Source organism: Erythrolamprus reginae, chromosome 2, assembly GCF_031021105.1.
Source record: "Erythrolamprus reginae isolate rEryReg1 chromosome 2, rEryReg1.hap1, whole genome shotgun sequence".
In the NCBI taxonomy this organism is placed as follows: domain Eukaryota; kingdom Metazoa; phylum Chordata; class Lepidosauria; order Squamata; family Dipsadidae; genus Erythrolamprus; species Erythrolamprus reginae.
This window is the reverse complement of record NC_091951.1, coordinates 240,752,268-240,775,824: the sequence shown is the minus strand read 5'-3', so window position 1 is coordinate 240,775,824 and position 23,557 is coordinate 240,752,268. Positions and strand designations below refer to the sequence as shown.

At 41.7% G+C, this 23,557-nt stretch overlaps 1 protein-coding gene and 1 long non-coding RNA gene across 2 annotated transcripts in view; both read left to right on the top strand.

Annotated features, from left to right (window-relative positions):
• The first annotated feature begins 6,958 nt into the window (after positions 1 to 6,958).
• Positions 6,959 to 23,557, top strand: part of LOC139162211 (neuronal acetylcholine receptor subunit alpha-7-like) — a 125,203-nt gene continuing 108,604 nt past the window's right edge. Inside the window, exon 1 of the mRNA XM_070742324.1 lies at positions 6,959 to 7,037. Coding sequence (XP_070598425.1) covers positions 6,959 to 7,037 — 79 coding nt within the window. The remainder of the gene's footprint in view (positions 7,038 to 23,557) is intronic.
• On the top strand, positions 14,145 to 17,728 carry LOC139162214 (uncharacterized). Its single transcript, XR_011558277.1, has 2 exons — positions 14,145 to 14,218; positions 17,181 to 17,728. It is a non-coding gene; the product is annotated as an uncharacterized lncRNA (long non-coding RNA).

Here is a 23,557-nt window from a genome sequence, read left to right as displayed (position 1 = left end):
CTTTTCTTTTTGTCATTTGTTTACTTCGCTTTGTCCTTTGCTATCTTGTCATAAACAGTCTCTCCATGTGCCTGGTTTTTTTTGTGGCTGTCACTGCTAGCTGTGCTATTTGGCTGATACATCAGTTTGCTTATGAATCTCTCCTGTCTGCCAGGAATTTTACATGTCACTCACTTGCAAAAGAAATTGATTGCTTTTTGTAACAAGTATTTTGGCTTTTTTTTGAGCCATCACCTTTCTCTTTTCAAGAGACAAACATACGACACTTTTTTTTTTGTTAGAAGTATTTGCTTGGCCCAGACATCTACATGTTTTTTTCCCAGCATGTTTTTCACATTGTGTTTTGTCAGCTTCTATAGAAATGGCACTCAGCACTTCCATAGGGGCTTGACACTTTATGAGACCCCTTTCATAACAATTGTTTTGAACTCAAATCTTTATCTTTTCAGTAATAGGAATGTAGCCTTTTGTATGTTCCAAAATGTCCATCGATTTCCAAAATGACTGAGAGTGATAATAAAGGGAGTCTACAGAAAGGGGCGGCATACAAATCTAATAAATAAATAAAAATAAATAAATAAATTCTCAGTTCCTATGAAGCTAAGTGTCACTGGTCATGGCCAGCTCTGCTATTAGAGAGAGCAGTAAAGTAGCTGCCTCAGACTGTTGAGAGGGAATCATAAAGCAACAGAACAGAACAATACTTATCTGACAAAATACATTTTGATAGGAGTTGGAACCTTTTACTGGTCTCCCCAAAGCAGAAGCATATTATGGAGTGACCCTGATATCTACATGGCATTGGACCAGATTACCTCCGGAACCGCCTGCTATCACACACGAATCCCAGCGACCAATAAGGTCCCGCAGAGTTGGCCTTCTCCGGGTCCCGTCGACTAAACAATGTCGTTTGGTGGGCCCCAGGGGAAGAGCCTTCTCTGTGGCGGCCCCGGCCCACTGGAACCAACTCCCCCCCGGAGATTAGAACTGCCCCCACCCTCCCTGTCTTTCGTAAACTACTCAAGACTCACTTATACCGCCAGGCATGGGGGAGTTGAGATATTCCTTCCCCCTAGGCCATTACAAGTTATGCATGGTATGTTTGTGTTTATGTTTGGTTTTATAATAAGGGCTTTTAGTTGTTTTATTATTGGATTGTTACATGCTGTTTTTATCATTGTTGTTAGCCGCCCTGAGTCTACGGAGAGGGGTGGCATACAAATCCAATAAATAATAAATAAATAAATAAATAAATAAATAAATCTACAGAAAAGTTTGGCTATGATGGTTTTGCATGACTTACTGTTTTGGCCTTCTTTCTTTCCCATTTGTCACCAATGAATACAGGATAATTCTGAATTAACCTACTACCAATACTATGATCAATAATGGCACTAACTCAGGGGTAGGCAAAGTTGGCTCTTCTATGACTTGTGGACTTCAACTCCCAGAATTCCTGAGCCAATCATGCTAGCTCAGGAATTCTGGGAGTTGAAGTCCACAAGTCATAGAAGAGCCAACTTCTCCTACCCTTGCGCTAACTGACCAACTGATTTAATTAGTTCATATGAACAAACTGTATGGACCTTGGTAATCTTTCCGTCCTTCCTCCTTCCCCCCTCCCCTTCCTTCCTTCTGCACTTTCTCAACGAGCATTCAAATTGTTTGGAAAAAATGAGTTGAAATGACCATGAAGAATTGCAAATCAATTGCCAACACCAATTCCCCACAAAACCCAATAAATTTACTAGAATAATCAATTAAAATTCTGTTCCCCATTCAATAACAGAAAGTGCTCTCACTGAGCAACAAAAAGAAGAAGAAAAAGAAAAAAATATTTCTCAAGCTACGCAGGATGTATTCTGCTTCCATATGGCATGGTGGAGGAAGCTATATAAAAAACTAGAAATATACAACTTTTCTATCTTTCTGTAACTGTGAACTGATTTATGAGGTTCCTCTTTATAGATTTAAAAAAAAAAAATTATTTCATCATATCAACAATCTTACTTTTAATGTACAGTAAACTAAACCTATACAATACAGTAAAGAGAAAGATATGTACCTGGAGAAACACCTTTATCATATTTACTTTCTGTGTTTTCACACCTCTATATCCTACCAAGCAAAAGTTGATTACATGTATCATATCCCTAACTCTGACTTACGTACTTATCTTGGTTAAATTATGTTTACAAAATTTTGAAATAGAATGGCAAGGAATATTTTAAGATCTATACTATGTACAGTGAGAGAAAAGGAATATGAGAAATAATTTTATAAAAATATATAATTATTTCTCTGAACAGATTCCATTGCCGATAACAGTTTTTGAGAGCCAGTTTGATGTACTGATGAAGGTGATGGCCTAGAAATAGGGAGACTGTGAGTTCTAGTCCTGCCCTAGGTATGAAAGTCTGGTGGTTGACTTGGGCCCAGTCACCTCATAACATTTTTTGCTGTGGGGAAAATAGGAAAAGGGAATACAGTAGTACCTCTAGATACGAGTTTAATTTGTTCCAGAACGGAGCTCGTATGTCGATCAACTCGTATCTGGAACAAATGGCTTTAGACTTTGTTTTCCCCGCTGAGATAACCAGAAGCAAGGATTCTTGCGCCACCTAGTGGAAGCTCGGCTCGTATCCCGAATTTGAGCTCGGGTGTCGAACAGAAATTTCGCTCCCGTCGCGGCTCGTAACTTGGAATTCTCACATGTGGAGCAGCTCGTATCTAGAGGTACTACTGTATTAGATAAGCTTTCCCCTTGCATTACATATTAAAAAGTTGGGATAAAATAATAGTAAGAAGAACTGGTGAGACTACAAAATGGACAAAGTAATAGAAAATGAAGAAGCAAAAGTCCTTTAGGACTTTAGCAATAGTGTTTAGACTTATATACCGCTTCATAATGCTCTTACAGCCCTCTCTAAGCTGTTTGCAGAATCAGCATATTGCCCCAACAATCTGGGTCCTCATTTTACCCACCTCAGAAGGATGGAAGGCTGAGTCAACCTTTCGACTTCAAACAGGCAAGCATCTGCTGCATAACTCCCCAGATTTAGCAATTGTCGATAAGAAAAACAAAAGCAGGTAGGAGTTATTGCAATCCCAAAACAACCGGAACACCACTTGAACACCATCAGTATTGACAAAACCACCATTAATCAACTGCAAAAGACAGCTTTACTTAAAGAGTTTTCATCTTGGGACAATACCTTTAACACCATTAAACATCAAAAGCAGCCTATTCCAAGACCTTGGGAAGGATTCTGATGGGTAAATAAAAATGCCAAATCCAGTTTGAACACCTGGCTGACTGTGTGACCACTGTAATAATTAAATAAAATTCATTTTGAAGTTTTTTAAAAATAAATTGCTCAATAGTATGACTGCATAGGACTTTGGATTTGAATGGTGCTTTAAAAGGTGCCTAATAGCACATGTACCAAAGTGTGCATAATTTTTTGATCATCACAACCCAAAATATACTATTGTTCATGAACAAAAAACTTTTGGCAGTCCACAAAAGAATTCAGTGAAGAATTAAGGTAGTTTTGTATTATCTAAAGATGGTTGGCCTTTTCTCTCCTTAGAATTTTTGACTAGTAATTTGACTCGTAGAATAAAGAAAGACATGAATTTTCCCATTGAGTTAAGAAACAGTTGGATGAATGATGTGATACAATGCATGAAACTGATTTTAACATTGAAGAATAGAGCTGACAACACTATGAACCACTTGCTATCACTGCTGGAGAAATCTAACAAAAGGATTAGATTTTCCAAACCTTTACTGGATTTGTGACGTCTGGAACTTAGTTTCAAAGGATAAAAGAAATCATTTGTACACTGAGAAATAGAAACAGTAAGAGGATAAAGAACATATACATATAACAAAAATAACAGATGTATTATTTAATTAAAAATTAAGATTCTTAGGAGCTTTCATCTCCTTATGTACATTGAAATTGTTATATGGAAAAGAGGAGAAAAAGAGTGGAGAAAGATAAGGCATTTCTCCGCTTCTTGGACCAGAAAAAAAAAGTTTTGATCACTACAATAAATCATATTTACACTTTCACCAGATTTTGGTGATGTTTAGAGGTTTTTTGCATTCACTTTAATACATTTTTTTATTTCTTGTGGTCCATATTCTTATATGAAGAATTTCACCAAAAATGTGAATCAGTTGGTAATTAAATGTTGTATTAAAATTTATGGGGGGAACGGATAGAGAGCATAGACATTTCTCTACAAGGTTTGTTGATCTAAATCAGTATTTTTCAAACCTGTCAACTGTCAACTGCAGTTCCCAAAATTCCTTAGCCAATATGAAAGGCATCCTGAGTCACTTGTGAGAAAGCAATGTTTGAAACTGAATTTATAAATAAACAATATATTTCTTTTATAAATAAAACAAAGAAGCAGGATAACCATCTCACTACTTTAAAATTGCCAAAATTACACGGAGCTCACCTTAAGGTATCTCCATTTACTTTGCCAGCAACCTAGATTAATAAAATCCTCTATAAGGAATGAACACTGTGAGCTGAAGTGACTCAGTGGTTAGAGTGCAGCACTGCAGGCTACTTCAGCTGGCTGCTAGCTGCAGTTCGAATCTCACCAGGCTCAAGGTTGACTCAGCATTCCATTCTTCCGAGGTGGGTAAAATGAGGACCCATATAGTTGGGGATGATACGCTGATTCTGTAAACCGCTGTAGGGCTGTAGAGAGGGCTGTAAAGCACAGTGAAGCAGTATACTGTATAAGTCTAAGTGCTATTGCTAGTGCTAAGATCTCTATGTGGGCCAGATGCTAGCCTTTTGTTTCATTGTAAATATTGCATTGGATGAGCTAATCGTACTTTTGCTAATAAAAAAATTCTAGGTTGTCCAAACAAATGATGTTCTTCCAGTTACTATATTATGGTAAGCATTACACGCAATACAGACAGTCCTCGACTTACAACCACAATTGGGACCAGAATTTCTGTTGCTAAACAAGGCAGCTATTAAATGAGACACATACAATTTTATGACCCCTTTTGCCTTGACTATTAAACGAACCGTTATTAAGTGAATCACATGGTCATTTTGTCAATTCATCTTCCCCCAATTTACTTTGCTGGTTGGGATGGTCACAAATGGAGATCGTGTGAACCTGAATTGCTGTAACCATAGTTAAAAACACGCTGGATACTAAGCGCCTGAATTCTGACCACAATGCTGTGAATGTTCGTAAGTGCAAGCTAAGAAGCCCCTTTATTCAGAGCCTGTTGTAACTTTGAATGAGCAATTAAAAGACTACTTATATAACTACTTTTTTTTTTTTTGCATTAAAAGGTAAAAGGCAACATACCGTAATAGAAAACTTGCGTTTTTTAAAAAAAACTTTGGCTACTTATGATCCATAGGATATTACTGTGTTACAATTAGTGTCTGCATTTTCTGTCTTGCCCTTGAGATCTATTTAATTGAAAGCAAACCTTGCCTCCTCAAGGCATCTACTAGTCTTTAAGTCAGTCAATGCCACTCTTTTCCTTTTTAAAAATTGAGGTTGTGGGTTTCCCAAATATTAATGAAGGAAGAAGAAGAAGAAAAATAAGAGGAAGAAGAAAAAGAAGAAGAAGAGGAAGAAGATGAGGAAGAAGAAGATGAGGGGGAGGAGAAGGGGAGGAAGGAGAAGTAGTAGTAGCACTTAAGGAGTCCTTAGGGAGTTGGGTGGCATACAAATTGAGCTAAATAGAAGAAGAGGAGGAGGAGGAGAAAGAGGAAGAAGAAGAAGAGGAGGAGGAAGGAGAAGTAGTAGCCCTTAAGGAGTCCTTAGGGAGTTGGGCGGCATACAAATTGAGCCAAATAAATTAGAATAAGATGATGAAGAAGAAGAGGAGGAGGAGGAGGAAGGAGAAGAAGGAGGAGGAAGGAGAAAGAAGGAGGAAGAAGGAGGAGGAGGATGTTCGTTTTCAAAGCCTTTCTTTCCAGGCTGAGCTCAGTCCGGGCTTAAAAAGGGGGGGTTGGAGGAAGTGGGAAAGAAACGTGGCCGAGTCTGGGATATCTGGGACCCACTAAGCAACTTTCTCTCGACTGACTCTTCATCCTTTACGACTGCGGCTCCACAACCCCCCCCCCTTCGTCCTCCCTTGGCCCGCTCGCCTCCCACCAACCCCTCGCAGCCCAGCGCCTCCTCATTGCCTTTCCGAGCGCGTCGGGTGATTAAAAAAATAAAATATTTTTTAAAAAGCCCCGGTGACTGAGGGGGGGGGGGAACGCTCCCGCAGCTACGTAAGCACTCCGACTGGAGCTGCCGTCGTCTCGCACATTAGCTGGAGAAGAGCCCCCACCCCACCCCAACCCCTGTCGTCGTCGTCGTCCTCCTCCTCCTAGCGTAGAAAGAGCCCCCCTGCTGACGCGCGGGCTGCTGAGGTACCGGCTACGAAGACAAGTTGGGAAGCGACCAAATCTCCCTCTCGCCCCCCCCCCCAACCCACTCCCGCCCCGCCTTGGAGCAGCACCATGTCGCTTTCGCATTCCACCCCCGGCCGCCCTTCCAGCCCCGCTTCTGGGCTTGGGCGCCTGCCTTCCCTCCGGCTGTGAAAAGCGCAAAGGCACTTCGGGCGACACAGAGAGGGCGAGAGGAAGAAGGCGCGAAACGCAACAAGCCCCCTTTCACAACTCCTCGCCCGCCTTCCACCTGAGGGGAAGTCAGCTGCGTTGGCTGCAAGCAGCCCGAGTGCGAAGACGTTGTAATTTGGACCGGGGTGGTTGTTGTCGTCGTCGTCCGTCCCCTCCACCCCCCCAACTCCCCATCCCGGTGGCAAAGTGGCTTCTTACCCGGGCTGTTTCCAGCGACCTTTCCACCCACCCCACACACCTCTTTCTCCCCCCACCTCGTCCGTTGCAAGCGGGAAGAGTCTCTTCCTTCCTGGGTGATATCTTTGGTGTCTTGTCCGGATTTGACGATGCTTACGGAGAGATGCCTGGGATTGCTCTACTGTGGCTTGTATCTCTGGGCGTCTTTGTTTCTCTCTTTTTTGCAAGGTAAGTCCTGGGTTGTTTTGTGACAGCTGGGGCTATGAGAGAAAACGCACACACACACATTATCTCTCTCTCTCCCTCCCTCTCTCTCTCTCTCTCACACACACACACACAAACACAGAGTGGGATCTTTTCTGATTTTCTTGACTGAGAGGTGCCACCTGAGCCTTGTCTTTGGAAAGAAGGGACTTGATTTATTCCCACTTGAAACTGAACCGGGTCTATGAAAAAAAACGGGAACTTGTACTACAGACAAATAAGCATTATAAGATCAAATAAGGTATATTGTTTTGATTTTTTTTTTTGGTGCAGGAGGTGTGTGTGTGTGCACAAATTAGAATAAAATCTGAGGAGGGAGGCGATTTCATGACAGTGCTGTTAAAAAGTGCCACTTTTTCTTCTGGCTTGATAACTTTTTTTTTGCCAACATACTTATCTGTTTCGGTATTTGGGCTATTATCTTTTGTTTTACTATAAGTCAGGAGTTAATTGAATAGACAGCGAGAGTTCTGTTAGAGAGTGGAAAGAAGCTGGACTCGCTCTAGTTGGCATAGTATTGTTTACTTTTATACCTTCGTCTCATGCCAATGATCTGAATAAGTTTGGGCTTAATTTTAGAAAATTGACCAGAGTGATGCGAATATAATGAACCAGCACATGCATATAATGAACCAGCTTTATAGCTACTGTACAGTATGATATGAAATTGTTCGGAGATGATTCAGTTCAGTTGACAAAACCTAAGAGAACAGAAATCCAGATAAATGTTTTTTTTTAAATGGGGAAAGACCCCAGCAAACACAATATAACATTTTCAGGAGCTCCCTATCCTAAATAAAAATATATAACAATGTCAGTGCAAAGAGTGAAGTCCTATGCATCAAATCAAATAAACTTGATTTGACTTGTTTCAAAAGAAAAATCTGAACAAATAACTGATGCATCTTCATTTAAAGAGCAGACATAAGATACAGCACTCTGTTCTTTATCTGTAAAATAAGCAAATGTTAATATAATTTGCAAGGTTATTGTAGGAAGAAAAATCACAAACATGTAAAATTTATTTATTTATTTATTTATTTATTTATTTATTTATTTATTTATTTATTTACTTACTAGCTTGCTTGCTTGCTTGCTTGCTTGCTTGCTTGCTTGCTTGCTTACTTACTTACTTACTTACTTACTTACTTACTTACTTACTTACTTACTTACTTACTTATTTCATTTCTAAGCTGCCCTTCTCCGGACATTCAGTGTGGCTTATTCTTATAAATGACTATTATCATACTAAGTAGAATTTTAATATTCTTGTTCTTGTCTCTAAATCTGATTGCCAAGTGTTTTAATTATAAATACTTGTCCATACATGGTCTTATTTTAATATTACTATCAAACATAGGATTTCCCATATACACCCTCAAAATGATAAAAACAGAAAAAAGTGCTTGACCTAGTGCAAGTTTATAAGATTCCCTTCCAGTCTTGCTTCTTGCTTTCAACCCCCAATTGTTATATATAATACCAATAAAGCTAAATGTATAATTAAAAAACCTTCTAGGACTCAGATGAACTTAACATTGCAGTGCTATAAATATACACTTAGAAGTGTCTTTAATTGGGCAAGCTCAAGAAAATTTATAGTTGAAGGTACAGTTTGAGAGTTGTAATCTAACCTATATATGGGGCCACCAACTCCTTTTCTGTGTTGGATTACTTGATGGGCCTAGAATAGTTTTAGAATGGAGGACTTCTGTTATCTTACTAGTGGACCTCCCATTGACAGGCCAAAATGCTAGATATAGCAGAGAGTAGGGCTTTTTTTTAATAGAATGAGTGAAATGACTCATCTTAAAGTTATACCCCAAGAAGCTTAGCTGATTTCCACTAGAGTCCTTGGGCATGTAATGTGCCTAAAATTAGATTAGCTGTTGATATTCATGGCTCCATCTGGACTTTCTGAGGAGGCTTAACCCACTAAAACTAGCATAGCAGTTGGGGCCCTTATTAAAGTTGGCAACCCTTGCTAGAGTTATGAATGTCCTCATTACTTTTTGATTGGATTACTGCCATGTGTTGCCCTTGAAGATGACTTTGAAACTGCAACTAGTTTAGAATGCAGCAGCCCACATGCTGACTGGTGTGAATCAGTCCAGTATTATAATAATTACAGTGATGGTAAACCTATGGCATGCATGCCACAGGTGGCACGTGAGGCGTTGCTCTATATCAGTTCTAGCATGCATGCATGCACTGGCCAGCTGATTTTTGGCCTTCTTTTCAGCTATTTTCACTCTTGGTGAAAAAATGGCTCAATCCAGAGCTCTGTTATTGGCTACATAGGCCTTCAGGAAAGGCTTTTAGGAAAGGCCTCTGCAGCTGATAACAGAGCTCCAGATCGCCTACACAGGCCTTCAGGAAAGCCTTCTGGCTTCAGAAGAAATGGGCCGAGGTGTGTGATGACTGGTTGCAACTAACTGAAGGTAAGTAGTAAGGCAGCTCCATTCTTTGTTTTCGAACTTGCAATTGGCTCATTGGGCCATTTTTCACCATCCCCAGGCTTCAGGAGGCTTTCCTAAACCCTGGGGAGAGCGAAAAAGAGCCCAAGGTGCCTACTGGAAATCTGGAGGTTTCAGTGAGGCCTGTTGCATGCATGAGGGCAGTGTGGGATGGTTGTGCACAAGCGCAGGACATTGCATTATGGTTGTGGGCATGCCCTTTTGTCACCCAAGCCAAAAAAGGTTCCCCATCACTGACCTACTGTATATTGTGGATACTGCACGGGCTTCTATTATGAGAGGCACTGTCCAAGGTGCTGCATTTAAAGCTCTACTTGGACAAAGAGGAAACTACTGCTTCTATAATGTTTCTGGCTGGTTTGCTTCTGTTCTGCTCAGGGATGAATATTATAGGTTATTTTAGGTCTGGTGGTAAAAGGAGACCAAGGTGCAAAATCATATTTCTCCATTGCTTTCATTTTCTGGAATACGTTTCTTGCCTCTGAAAACTGGAGGGTTGTCTTTAACAACAACAACCCCCAACCTCCTTCTATCTTAAAAAAACCCAACAACAATTCAAACTTGGCTTTTCAGATAAGGTTTTCATGATCAACATCCAACTCCTGCTTTCCACTTTTGCTGGCTGCATGTGATGTTTTAATTTGAAATGTACATATTTACATCAGGTTGAATGGGGTTTAGTAAAACTTATTGTGTGCTTTGCAGATTGCCCAGAGTGTTTGTAATAGAACTCTTAATTGTATGTAACGTTTGAGAAATAAATGTGTAAATAAATGGTCTGGATTATTTGAAACATGTTAGCATAATCAAAGTACTGTATATTCAGAAAATTAATGTGCTTCTGAGATTAATTCTGTAATTCTAAGTAACAATACCATTCTTGAATGTGTGAATGGGCAAAAGGGACATTGTGGATCCCATAGCCTTTCTTCTTTTCATTCTAAGTAACTTTAGAAAAGTAATTTATCAATAGGATCACGAGTGGGGAAGATAGAGGCCATCATGTCTTTCAGTTCTTTGGATAGTGCTGCGTACTTGGTTTCTTTTTCATGAGATGGGGTGATGGGGTGAGGCAAAAGGTGATTGGTCAATACTGCCAACATCAATAGCTGTAATAATTTGTTTGAGGAGTGTCCCTGGTTTTAATAAGTTGTATCCATTATAGTGGTTCAATCAATTGCATGTGGACAATGCAATACTACTTACAGGGATCTAAATATTAAATATTATTATGAAATATTAGGTCATGGGACTAGACGTATATGATTGAACAGTATATCATTTCTCTAACCTATTCTGATAGAAATGAAGTAGTAATATGTATTGGCTAGCATAAGTGTACATTACAATAGAGGTGAAGGTCAATTGTCTTGTTAAGGTGTATTATAGATTTTCCATTTTGAATGGTGTAAAATTGTGTTTTCTACCCAGTTAGTAATGCCTCTTGGCCTGTCTCTGGTCTCTTGCATTTATGGAACTTATATAGAAGCAACTTCTTTGCTGAGGTCAAGGCCAGCACCTACGAAATTTGGAATTAGTGCCCATAAACAATTGAGGTGCCCACTGAACTGAACTGAGATTTTAACACTTTCACTGTTTTGATGTTTTTCTAAGATCAGGAATGCAAAATGGCAAAATAGATTAAGAGCTGCAAAGGAGGTAGTGTATTATTTATTTCAGAGTAAAGTCTGTATGCAGTACCTATTATGCAACATTTAATATACAATATAAACAATAAACAATTTAAATACTGTATCTGAGTTGTCTGCTGCAGATTCTAACTACACTGTTTTTGGTGACAAATGGAACCCTCTATTTAACCAATGCAACTGTGGGAAGCAAAAGGCAAAGAGATTAAGGAAGAAATATATGGAAATAGTCATAAATGCCTTGTCTGTCACTTCTTCAAAGATGGAAGCATCTGAAAAACACTGCCCTGCAGGGAATACAATTGAAGCACATCTTCACAGTCCAGTACCAATACAAGACATGTAGAGTTTATACTGACAATGAGGGTTTGAAGATTGGTATTTCAGTCCAGCAGCAATCAAAAAGTGACACAATACTTTAAAAGTGTCTTTATAGCAGTGCAGTACATCAGGCCAGAGTTGTGCAACTTGTGACCTGTCTAACTGAACAGATCCCATTTGTTGTGTTATCCCATGTACTAAACCATTCCTCAGCTTCTGTAGTTCCAGCAAGGCGATAACAATAGAAGGCTTAGAAAGATTAGGAGGGTTACTATAGATAACTGTGGAGGATTGAGGGTCCACAAATTCTGTAAGTTGCATTTGAAATGCTTGGGAGATGGCTGAAACTCTATCTTGAGAGGCTGTGAAGGACTGTTGAGTGAAAGAGTGCAGTTAACAAGGTCAGGGGAACAAGGTCTGATGAAAAGATGGGGTGGGAAACAATTTCCTTCCACGATATATGAATGAATGGCCAGTTATTATTATACAATGCCTTTTCCTCTGTTTTTTTTTAATGCTGTGCTTCTATTTGGGATAGAGCATAGATAAAAGATTAATTAATGTGACATCTTCTCTACGGTGTCAGCAGCAATCTGTCAGCGTAGCAACTGGGTCTGCGATTCGCTCTTTCATTTATTAAGAGCGAATTTTATAAAACCTGCTCCAGGCCATAATGTGGCAAATTAATTTAAAGCACATACATCCTTAAATATAAAATCAGTGGCATCTCCAACAGCTGCATCTCAACCTGCTGCTTGCTAGTTCAACTGAGTCACAGAATTACAAGCCAGCAGTATTGGCAGTCTGCTTTGTGATGCCTTATCTATATAGATAATCATCGACTTTACAATTGCCATTGGGACCGGAATTGTCATTGCTAAGCAAGGAGGTTGCAAAATGAGATGTCATGACATTGCATCACTTAGTGACACAGTACCAATACTCTCCATTGCTGTCATTAACTAGACTAGGATATAAACTGAGAGCAACCCCCCTCTTTGCTAGCACTGATGATGTTATCTAATTCGGGTAGTGAAAGGTCTTCAAGTAAACTTAGAGAGCACCAAGAACCTTTCATTTCAACCCGGAGCTATAAATATTCTCCTTTATTGGCCTACTCCTTCCCCGCCTCTGCCCTTTGGACCATCTTACATCCTGTCTTGTAGGGTGGTAAGCAGCCCACAACCATGCAGCTCTGGGGCCGCTTGCCACATCCCAGGAAGTGAAACCTTCCCCTTTCCAGTTCTAGCCACATCTGCCCTTGCCATTCTGCACTCTGATAGTGTAATGGAAAGTATGTGTAACCTTGAGGAAAGAGAAGGAAACAGACAAGAGGGACAGGATCCCCCAAATCATGTAACAGACATGGAAAGAAACTGAGAAGAAAGTAGAAAGGTGGAAAGTTTGTACCTTCACATTGCAAAGTTCTGTTAATGTAGTTGTTAAATCCAGAAGTTTCTGTTACCAGGGAATTTAGTTAAAGAGTTATTGTTAAGCAAAAGTCATTAGAGTCAGACAGGACTGTTTACTTACCTCTGATTGGCCGCTGGGCTTTGGGCGCCAAACTAAAGAGCTGTCAGGCGTCGCTTGTTGCCGGGCGAAAGTTTTCCTGTGCTACCGGGCTTACGCGTCTCCTGTCAGATTGCATTCGGCGGTGAAAGTAAGCCGCGGCTGTTGTTTCTCTGTGAAAGAATAAAGCGTTTTAACTCAAAGCCGTTTACTCGGATCATTTCATTGGCGACGAGGGTCTTGAGGACTGCTTTTTCTCCTTGAATCATTATGTCTACCCCGTCAATCATTCAGCCGCCAGAGCTTTTTGACCCTGAACGGTCAACCTGGACTGCCTATATGGCAAAATTTGAAATTTTTTTGGAAGCAGCCGGCATGCAAGATGCCACTGACAGCCGCAAAAGAGCTTTATTCCTAAACTATTGCGGCACTCAAATTTTTGAGCTGGCGGGCACCCTGACCGACCCAGAGCCTGCCAATTCCGTCTCGTGGCAAATTCTGAAAGAAAAATTAGCCTCCCATTTCAAACCAACTAAGCCCGCTAGGGTTTACCGGCACCAGTTTTCCCGCACGGCACAAGCCGAAGGGGAAACAATTAACCAGTTCGCCACTCGCCTCAGGACCATATTGGCAAAATGTCAATTTGATAACCCTGAGGCGAGGTTGACAGATGCCATTATCTTCGGAATGAAGAATGTCTCCATCCGAAATAAGCTATTAGCAACGGAAGATTCGACCCTGCAAGATGTGATCAAAGCTGCCCAGACGGCTGAAGTGGCAGAGTCTGCTGCCGCTGAGTTGAAATCGAATGACAAGCTGTCAACGGTATGCAAACTCACTGCACATCCTCGCGCACAAGTCAACTCTTCGCTGGACTACTACACCGCTGATTTTGATGCCCAGGACGACGAGTGCTGCCTGATTCGGGGACCCCCTAACCGGCAACTCCGCCAAAACTTCCCTGCTTGTGCTGGCTGCCGAGGTCAACACGCACGTTCGCGATGTCCCTTCAAGGACGCCTTCTGCCGCCGCTGCGACAAACGAGGCCACATAGCTGCTGTATGCCGTGCCGCCCTGCCAGATGACACCTCAGGGAACCAAGATCTGCTGCCAACGTTCCCTGCCCAGCGTTCCTACCGGCCATTCCGACAACAAGGACGGGGAAATAGGAGACCATGGTCCAACAGAGGTAACCTTGCAAGCCCTGCTTCTGCAGCTACTCCTTCTCCCCTTAATAAAATTGTTGTCCCTCTCCTATTAAATCAACATCCCTGCCACATGGAGCTGGATACAGGCTCCAAATATACTTTGATGCCGTGGCACAAACTAAGACTTTATTTACCCGATGTGTCTCGAGACTCTTTGCTGCCTTCAGATATTGTCATCAAAGACTTTCAGGGACACCCAATTAGTGTATTGGGTACTACTAGCGTCCCTATAACTTTTAAAAATGTGCACCATAGGTTGCCCCTATTAATCGTGGACGGGGCCAATCATTCTTTGTTGGGTTTGAATTGGATGGCTCCCCTAGGATTAGCCATCACCGGTGTCCACAAAATTTTTGCACCTAACACACCTGATTTTGTGAAGGAATTTCCAGATGTCTTTAAACCAGGGTTGGGAACATATAAGGGACCCCCAATCTCCTTCTCCTTAGACCCAGCCATTCCCCCCTTGAGATTAAAGCCTCGGAGGGTACCTCTGCCCTTGCTTGACAAATTAGATGCCCAATTGGACAAACTCCAAGCCCAAGGCATTTTGGTTCCTATTGAGCACGCTCCCTGGGAGACACCTATTGTAACCCCCCTTAAACCTGATGGATCTCTGCGTGTGTGTGCTGATTACAAATCCACTTTGAATAAGGCATTACAGCACAACTCTTATCCAATTCCAGTTGTGCAGCACTTGCTGCACACTTTAGGGTCTGGGAAGGTCTTTGCAAGGCTGGACCTTGCCCAGGCATACCTACAGCTTCCTGTAGATGAAGCCACTTCTTTAGCCCAGACAATAGTTACCCACAGAGGTGCCTTCAGGTGCACACGCCTGCAATTTGGCATTAGTGTAGCCCCAGGTATTTTCCAGAGACTAATGGAACGCTTGTTATGGGGGCTTAAAGGGGTGGTCCCTTACTTCGATGATATTCTAATTTGTGGGGACACACGGGACCAACTACACTCTAGAATCCGACAGGTGTTGACCAGGTTACAATCAAAAGGGCTGAGGCTGAACCCTGACAAGTGTGTATGGGGAACTCCATCTGTGGATTTCCTAGGATTCAAAATCGATGCAGCAGGAATTCATCCCACAGATGACAAAATTAGGGCCATTAGAGATGCACCTGCCCCCACTTGTAAAGCAGAGCTGCAAGCCTTTTTAGGGTTATTGAATTTCTATTCAGTCTTTCTGAAGCATAAAGCCTCTGCAGCTGAGCCGCTTCATAGACTTCTCCACAAGGGGGCGCAATGGCAATGGGGAGATACTGAACAGGCATCTTTCACTGCTGTCAAACAACTCCTGACTTCCCAAAGTGTAGTCGTGCAATATAGTCCCACTTTACCCCTCAGACTCACATGCGACGCTTCGCCCTACGGGGTGGGGTCTGTCCTAGCCCATTTATTACCAAATGGTCAGGAGGCACCTATAGCTTACTTTTCAAGGACCTTATCCCAGGCTGAACGAAATTATGCCCAAATTGATAGAGAAGCCCTAGCTTTGGTTGCCGGCGTTAAAAAATTCCATAATTATTTGTTGGGCCGCCCTTTCCAATTGATTACTGACCACAAACCGTTGCTGGGGTTATTAGCCACTGGGAAACCTACCCCTCCATTCATGTCCCCCCGCATGTCCAGGTGGGCTATATTTTTAGCTGGCTATGATTATATTCTAGTACATAAAGGTGGCTCTCAAATTAATCATGCTGATGCCTTGAGCCGCTGCCCCTTGGGTCAGCAGGTGGTAGATCCAGCCCCTGCTGGAGATGTCCTCTTAATTGACTTAGGCAATCCATCCCTCGTAACAGCAGAAGAGGTAGCCAAGGAAACAAAACTTGACCCTGTCTTAGGAAGAGTCCTTCACTATATTCTAAAAGGATGGCCAGCCAATGGGGATGACCCAACAGTAGGTGAGTTTAAGACAAAACGGCTAGAACTGTCGGTGATGCATGAATGTGTGTTATGGGGTGATAGGGTAGTCATCCCCCATTCCCTAAGGCCCCAAGTGATGCAGCTGCTGCATCAAGGACACCCCGGGGTGGTCAGGATGAAGGCCTTGGCTAGGGGGTATTTATGGTGGCCAGGGCTGGACAGGGCTATAGAGGACTGGGTTGCTACATGTAAGTCCTGTCAGGAGACCAGACCAAATCCTCCCAAAACCACCCCTGCACAGTGGGACACCCCTAGGGGCCCGTGGTCAAGAATACATATCGACCTAGCGGGACCAGTGAACAATAACATGTTCTTAATAGTGGTGGATGCATACTCCAAGTGGCTGGAGATACTGTTACTAGGGTCCACTACAACAACATCAGTGTCAAAGGTGTTGCGGAAATTGTTTGCGACACATGGGTGTCCAGATGTTCTGGTATCGGATAATGGGCCCCAATTTACTTCGAGGGAGTTTGAAATGTTCCTCGCCGGGTTGGGGGTGAAACATGCTTTGGTCTCAGTCCACGCAGCGTGGGCTAATGGGATGGCTGAAAGGTATGTCCGAGTGGCCAAAGAGGCCATCAAAAGATCATCCCCAGGGGGAAATTCAAGGCAGACTGGACACTTTCCTTCTAATGCAACATATAACACCAAGTATGACTACAAATAGAAGCCCGGCTGAATTACTGATGGGGAGAAAGTTAAGGTCACCATTGGATAGGCTGCACCCAGCCTATGTCCAGTTAAAAACGGTAAATGTCACCACTCCGGAACGCTCGGTATGTATCGGTCAAAATGTGTATGTTAAAAATTTTGATAAGGGCACATTGTGGGAGAGTGGAATAGTCACAGAACAAACCGGTCCAAAAACTTATACAATTGCCCTAAGTGATGGCCGCCTCTGGAAGAGGCACATAGATCACATTAGAGGGAGATTGGCATCTGCCAGTATAAGGGACAATATGGCTGCCATAAGTAATGGGGCCTCTCCTCCTTCACACCCCACAGGAAATTACTCAAGACCTACTAGGAACCAGGAACAAATAGACTGGGACTTACCTGGATTTACTAGTCAAGCCAGCGCAGCTGCAGCTCCGCAAGGCTCCAGCCATGGGGGTGCTGGACAGTCCCATCCGGAAGAGCCATCTTCATCGGTGGATACCCAGGTCCTCCAAGACCCACGAAGGTCTGAGCGGGCACCCAGAAGACCAGCCCGTTTGGACGAATTTATTACATATTTATCAGAGTGAACATCTGTAATAAATCAACCAGAAGGGGGAGGGATGTTAAATCCAGAAGTTTCTGTTACCAGGGAATTTAGTTAAAGAGTTATTGTTAAGCAAAAGTCATTAGAGTCAGACAGGACTGTTTACTTACCTCTGATTGGCCGCTGGGCTTTGGGCGCCAAACTAAAGAGCTGTCAGGCGTCGCTTGTTGCCGGGCGAAAGTTTTCCTGTGCTACCGGGCTTACGCGTCTCCTGTCAGATTGCATTCGGCAGTGAAAGTAAGCCGCGGCTGTTGTTTCTCTGTGAAAGAATAAAGCGTTTTAACTCAAAGCCGTTTACTCGGATCATTTCAGTAGTAACCTTAAAATATAGTGGAATTTGTTCCTGTTTTCTGTTGTGTTTACCTGGGAGAGCTGACATCAGTCTTGCAAGTCTCAAGGTACAAACTTCCTACCTGCCACTTATAACTTTCAACCATTAAGCAATTGTGGGCTTCTGCTTTTCTTGTCTGGTTGCGTGCTAGAAAGCATCTCTCCTTCTCCTTCCTCAAGCTACTCATGCATTTAATTACGCTGACCTCTGCTGTCCTGCACTCCAGCGCCCCAGCTGACCTTCACTGTCTTCCACTGCTGGTTAAAAAAAAGAGAGAGTGAAAAATAGTCCTAGCAGAGCAATTAAAAAAAACAACCAAAAAACTACTGAAAAAGCTCCGGGGTTGGTTTTCACTTTCTTTTTGCAGCGTGTGAAAGGGCTTTCTTGTGGCACAGCTGCTTTTCATTTTATTTTGTAATTCAAAGGCCAGCCTCAGTTTTGTTCACAGGTGTGGTGCAAAGGGGATTTTTAGCATGGCTCTGGGATGGCATTTTGTTTTGTTTTGTTGTTTTGATTTCATTTGTTTTATTGTTTTGTTTTCTCTTGTTTTATTGTTTTCTTTTCTCTTGTTTTATTGTTTTCTTTTCTTTTCTTTTGCTTTCTTTTGTTTTGTTTTGTCTCCTCTCTGTCTCTGTTTTTGTTTTGTGAAGCCCAGAAGCCCTGATGTGAAGGAGCAAGAACACAGTGAAAGTCAGTTGAGGTGGCAAAGTTCAGGGCAGTATGTGTTAAAGCAGGGGTCCCCAACCACCGGGCCGCGGACCAGTAACGGGCCGCGGGGCATGTTGCACCGGTCCGTGGAGTCAGCAACTGCCGGCCCTCATGCCGCCACCCCAGCCCTCCAGCGCTTCGCCTCCCGCCAGGCAAGAGGCCTCGGGAGGCAGGTTCTGCCGGCCACAGGACAATGGACAGAAGGGCTTCTGCCACGGGGCGCTTTTGCGTTTTTGGCTGGGGGGAGGCAGGAGGGCCAGCCTGACCCCCTGTCTCCAGCGCTTAGCCCCCGCTGGGCAAGAGGGCTTGGGAGGCAGGTTCTGCCGGCCACAGGGCGATGGCGGGAAAGAGGGGCGGGGAGGACCAGCACCCCCATGCTTAATCCCGCCCCCACCGGGCCATAGAAAAATTGTCTTGCTGAAACTGGTCCCTGGTGGAAAAAATGTTGGGGACCACTGTGTTAAAGGACAAGTTCTAAAGCACCAGGCTAGAAAGTGGGAGACTGTGAGTTCTAGTCCCATTTTACTGGTGAAAGCCAGCAAGGTGACCGTGGGCCAATCAAGCTCTCCCAGCCCAATTCACTTCTTGGGATGTTGTGGGGAAAATAGGAGAAGAATGGAGCATTAAGTACCTTCTCTGTTTGAGTTATTTAAAACTCAATTAATAGCATGGCCTTTTCAAAATTAAAAAAAAGAGATAGATAACGTGTTCCCTGAAAATAATAGTTTTTGGGACTCCAAAATAAGCACTAGGGCTTATTTTCAGGGAAACATGATTTCAGGGTGATCGGCCAGGCTGGGAATTCCATCCCCAGTGTATGGCCACAGATCAAGAAAAGTCTGTTTTAGTGCTGCAGTAGCTTCAAACAGTTGCTGAATGAATGATTGTTAATTGATGACTACCTATACAGTAATACCTTGTCTTACGAACTTAATTGGTTCTGAAACAAGGTTCGTAAGGTGAAAAGTTCATAAGACAAAACATTGTTTCCCATAGGAATCAATGTAAAAGCAAATAATGCATGCAAACCCACTTTAAGGCTTAAAAAAAGGGGCAGGCAGACAAAGTGAAGGCTAATGGAGTGGAGACAGACAGCGAGGAGAAGTGAGGAATGGAGGTCCTAACGAAGGCTAATGCCGCCCCAAATCTTTTCCAAATCGCTCCCCCAAAAGCTTTGTATCTTGCCCCAAATCTCTCCAAAAATTGCTCTCCCAAAAGCTTCATTTCTTGCCCCAAATCTCTCCAAAAATGCTCCCCCAAAAGCTTTGTATCTTGCCCCAAATCTCTCCAAAAATCGCTCCCCCAAGAGCTCCCTATGCCACCTAAATCAAGGTCCTAACGAAGGCAAATGGAGTGAAGAAAGGCAGCAAGAAGAAACGAGGCATTTTGAAAGGAGAGGTGAGTTTGGAAGACTTTGGAAGTGATTTGGGGTGGCTTAGGAAGCTTTTGGGGGAGCGATTTTTGGAGAGATTTGGGGCAAGATATGAAGCTTTTGGGGGAGTGATATTTGGAAAGATTTGGGCAAGATACAAAGCTTTTGGGGGAGCGATATTTGGAGAGATTTGGGGCAAGATAAGAAGCTTTTGGACTGGCGATTTTAGCAGTGAGTTTCCTGGTTTCTAGCCCTAACCTTAACTGCCATACCAGACTGGCTTTATATTTATACCCCCCATTAATCACCACAATTTGGATAGTTTACAAACAATAAAACCAGCCAAAGCAAACCATATCCCCATTAAACTCAGAAGCCAATTCAAAAGATTCTAGAACTGAGCATATTGTGAGTTTGTTTGGACTATTAAGGAACTCAACAATGCCCTGCGGCTACTCATTCCAGAAGAAACTGCTAACACTGGCACATTTTTTTCCCTGTCAAGTTGAAAGATTATAAATTTTCTCACCAAGCTACAACATATTTGGAAAAGACAAACAATATATCAGATTTAGCCATCAGCAAAACATGTATAAGGTCAAATACTTTGGATAGACACAGATTTATCTGACTGGAAATTTTTGCCTCTGGCTTAAATTATTATTTAACTGCACATTTATGTCTTTTAATGTGCTTTAACCACATTTACTATTTTTTTCCTATTTATTCTAAGGGCTCTTCAAAATAATTCCTAAAGAAAAGTATATAGCTTTCATTTAAAAGCTTCTGTGTTGCCAAGTGTAGTTCACATGTCCTAAATTCATATGCCAATTGTTTTCTTTGAATGCAGTGTGTATTTTTTTTTGCAGTGTTGATTAATTTGACTTAGTTTCCTGCATAATTCCAATTGATTTATAGCACAAAACAAAGCAAAACCAAAAATGTAATATTAAAAAATAATCACGACCGATAAATGAATCAGGTCAATGACAAATATATCATGCAATCAGCAAGAAGCTTCATCCATCCTGGCCCAAAGCCACATCTTCCGGAATCTTTATAATTCAGTAATGTGATAAGTGCTTCTATGCAGCACACTTCCACTTCACCTTTACCAAAATTGTATTATAGTTTGCATTCCCTGACTATTGCACAGCCTGACTGATGATTACAGAGCCTGAAAGAACAGCATGCTTTAGTATGGAACTCGTGAGTTATTTGCCATTTTGAAAATCACAAATATGCCCTGCTTTATAAACCACAAATATATAAGAATACTTACTCTGTAAGTGTCCAGCTCTGCAAAATTGCTATGTTTTTACATATTTCATGTATCCAATTCATTTTCTTATATAAAGAAACTGATATTTTGAAGGACACCACAAATGGAAAACTTCAAGATGAGTTAGATGGGATATGAAATGCCTCTCAGTCCCTAACTGGACTGATCTTAGTGAACCTCTTGAATTCCTAATCTGGAAACACAGAGAATATAACACGTTGCTGAGTCTTGGAATATGGGAAGCATAGCACTGATAATAGTCTTTGAGAGTTCTGGGAGTCTTTCCATCAAATCCCAGACATAAAGATAACTCACTTCTCTTAACAGACTGTCTGGCCAACAAATTATCTGATGATCACTACCTGCCTTGAATACTCCTGATTTTTGTTTTATGAAATGGTTGAAGAACTGTTCAGGACAGCAATATTTGTGTATTCTTCCTAGTTCTAGATGTTTGTAGCAGCTGATGTTTATCCTGATTTTAGACACATTGTCAAATTAGATAACTTAGATTTACAATGATTTAGTGCTTTTCTTCCTATATTTCAAGGTTTGGGGGTACAGCCCAATGCAAAAGAATCTAGTTTGGTTTTCATATTGCACAAAAGAAAAAAATGAGCAAACATAGCTTGATGTACGGTGTCTCGGTACTCTTGATTAACTTATGCCAGATGTCAGGGCTCCAAATAGCATCCAAAATTAAATCAGAGTGCAAAGCAAAATATTCTTCAAAATTCCAATTTATTAATAGAGCCATGTTGGCACATATGGGTGAAACCCAAACCTGAATTCCTCCGGGTTTCACTACCCAGTTGAAAGTTCAAGTCCTTGCCCCCATGCTCACAAATCCATCATGTTGTCCAATCTTCTATTGCCATGCTGGCAGAGTCCAGCCATCTCCTTCTATGCAGGTGCAGAGGTACAGAGGCAGAGGATGACCTTGGATTTCTAGAAAGAAAGGCCATTCTCCAAAATTTGTCCAATTGGAAAAAATCTTTGTCATTTTGACAAGTTTTTTTTTGTGTGTGTGTGTGAGAGAAATATGTCAGGACTGCGAAATCTTATTAGTATCATAGATAGTAATCTCTGAGCAATTCTCTACTTGCACTTAACTGCAATGCATACGTGACTTGATAACATCTATTGCCTGCTGTGTTTGTATATCACTGCTTTCATGTTGCTCCCAACTCAGGAATGAGGCATGTTTAACTTGCCTTAGCTTTCCCCCTTTATTTTAGCATTGTCTGAGGACAGTCCTAACTGCAATAATATCTGTGAGGCTTTGTCACTTATGTGGGAAGGAAGTCAGACGACTCATGGTATCTGGGAATTGAAGCAAGAGTGCCAGTACCATCAATGGGGACATGCTGCTGATGCTGTTTATAGCTGACTCAAGAACGGATAGATTGCATTTCCATTCAACAATAGAGAAAGGTCTTCTGTTTAATGGAGCTGCTACATATCCAGGAGGGATCTGTTTGTTTTGGGCTATGAGTAGTGTTGGCTTAATTTTATCTCTTGGCACTCACAAGAGGATGTACTAAGAACCAAATGAAAGAAAGACTTTTGCAACAATTGTTCCCCATACAGAGTGCGTTGGCTTATAGAATAGAACTGTAAAAGTCATGCTACTTTTATTATGAACATAATAATTAAATTACTAGCATGTTTTTGTTCCATGAGAAATAAAGTGACAAAAAGCTATGAGATAATGTTTGGCAGTACTTGATGAAATAAAGAGGGTAAAACAATGGATTCCATCCACATTAAAGCTAAAACTTTAATTCATTCATCAGAGGCATTTGAATCAAGACAAAATTTCATCCAAATGATAAAATGGGCATTATAATATCATTTTGAAGGCTCTATCCATATATACTCTGGTGTGTGACATTGTGACATGAGTATTGTAAAAAAAGGAGTGGTGCTTGTTTGTGACTATGCATCCATTTGGTGATTTCCTCTCTTGCAAACTTCCAGGTTCTGCATTTGATCTTATATATGTTCTTTATATGTTCCAAACTTGTTTTTGGCTTCTCTTAATGTCTTCCACGATACAATATTTTTACTGTGCATTGTAAAGGATTCATTTAACAACCAGAAAGAAATTGTGGAGTGCAATGGATTGTTTTTTGAGCAGGAAATATTTCTGTCCAAGAACAGCCAGAAGGCCTCAAGCTACCCCTCTGTACACATTAGGGATAAATTGGAAATGCATTTATTAATTTAAAGTACTGTATTTCAGTAAACATTATGCATGAAAAGCTCCCCTAATGCTTTACTGAACAATAAAAGTGGACTCTTTTCCAAGACTCTTTTTGTAAAAAGAAAAGCAAAAAAGGCACATCAGTAAAAGTGTAACAAGAATATTAAGAGATCAATCTATATAAGTATATAAAAACCAAATACCACTCACTCATCATGA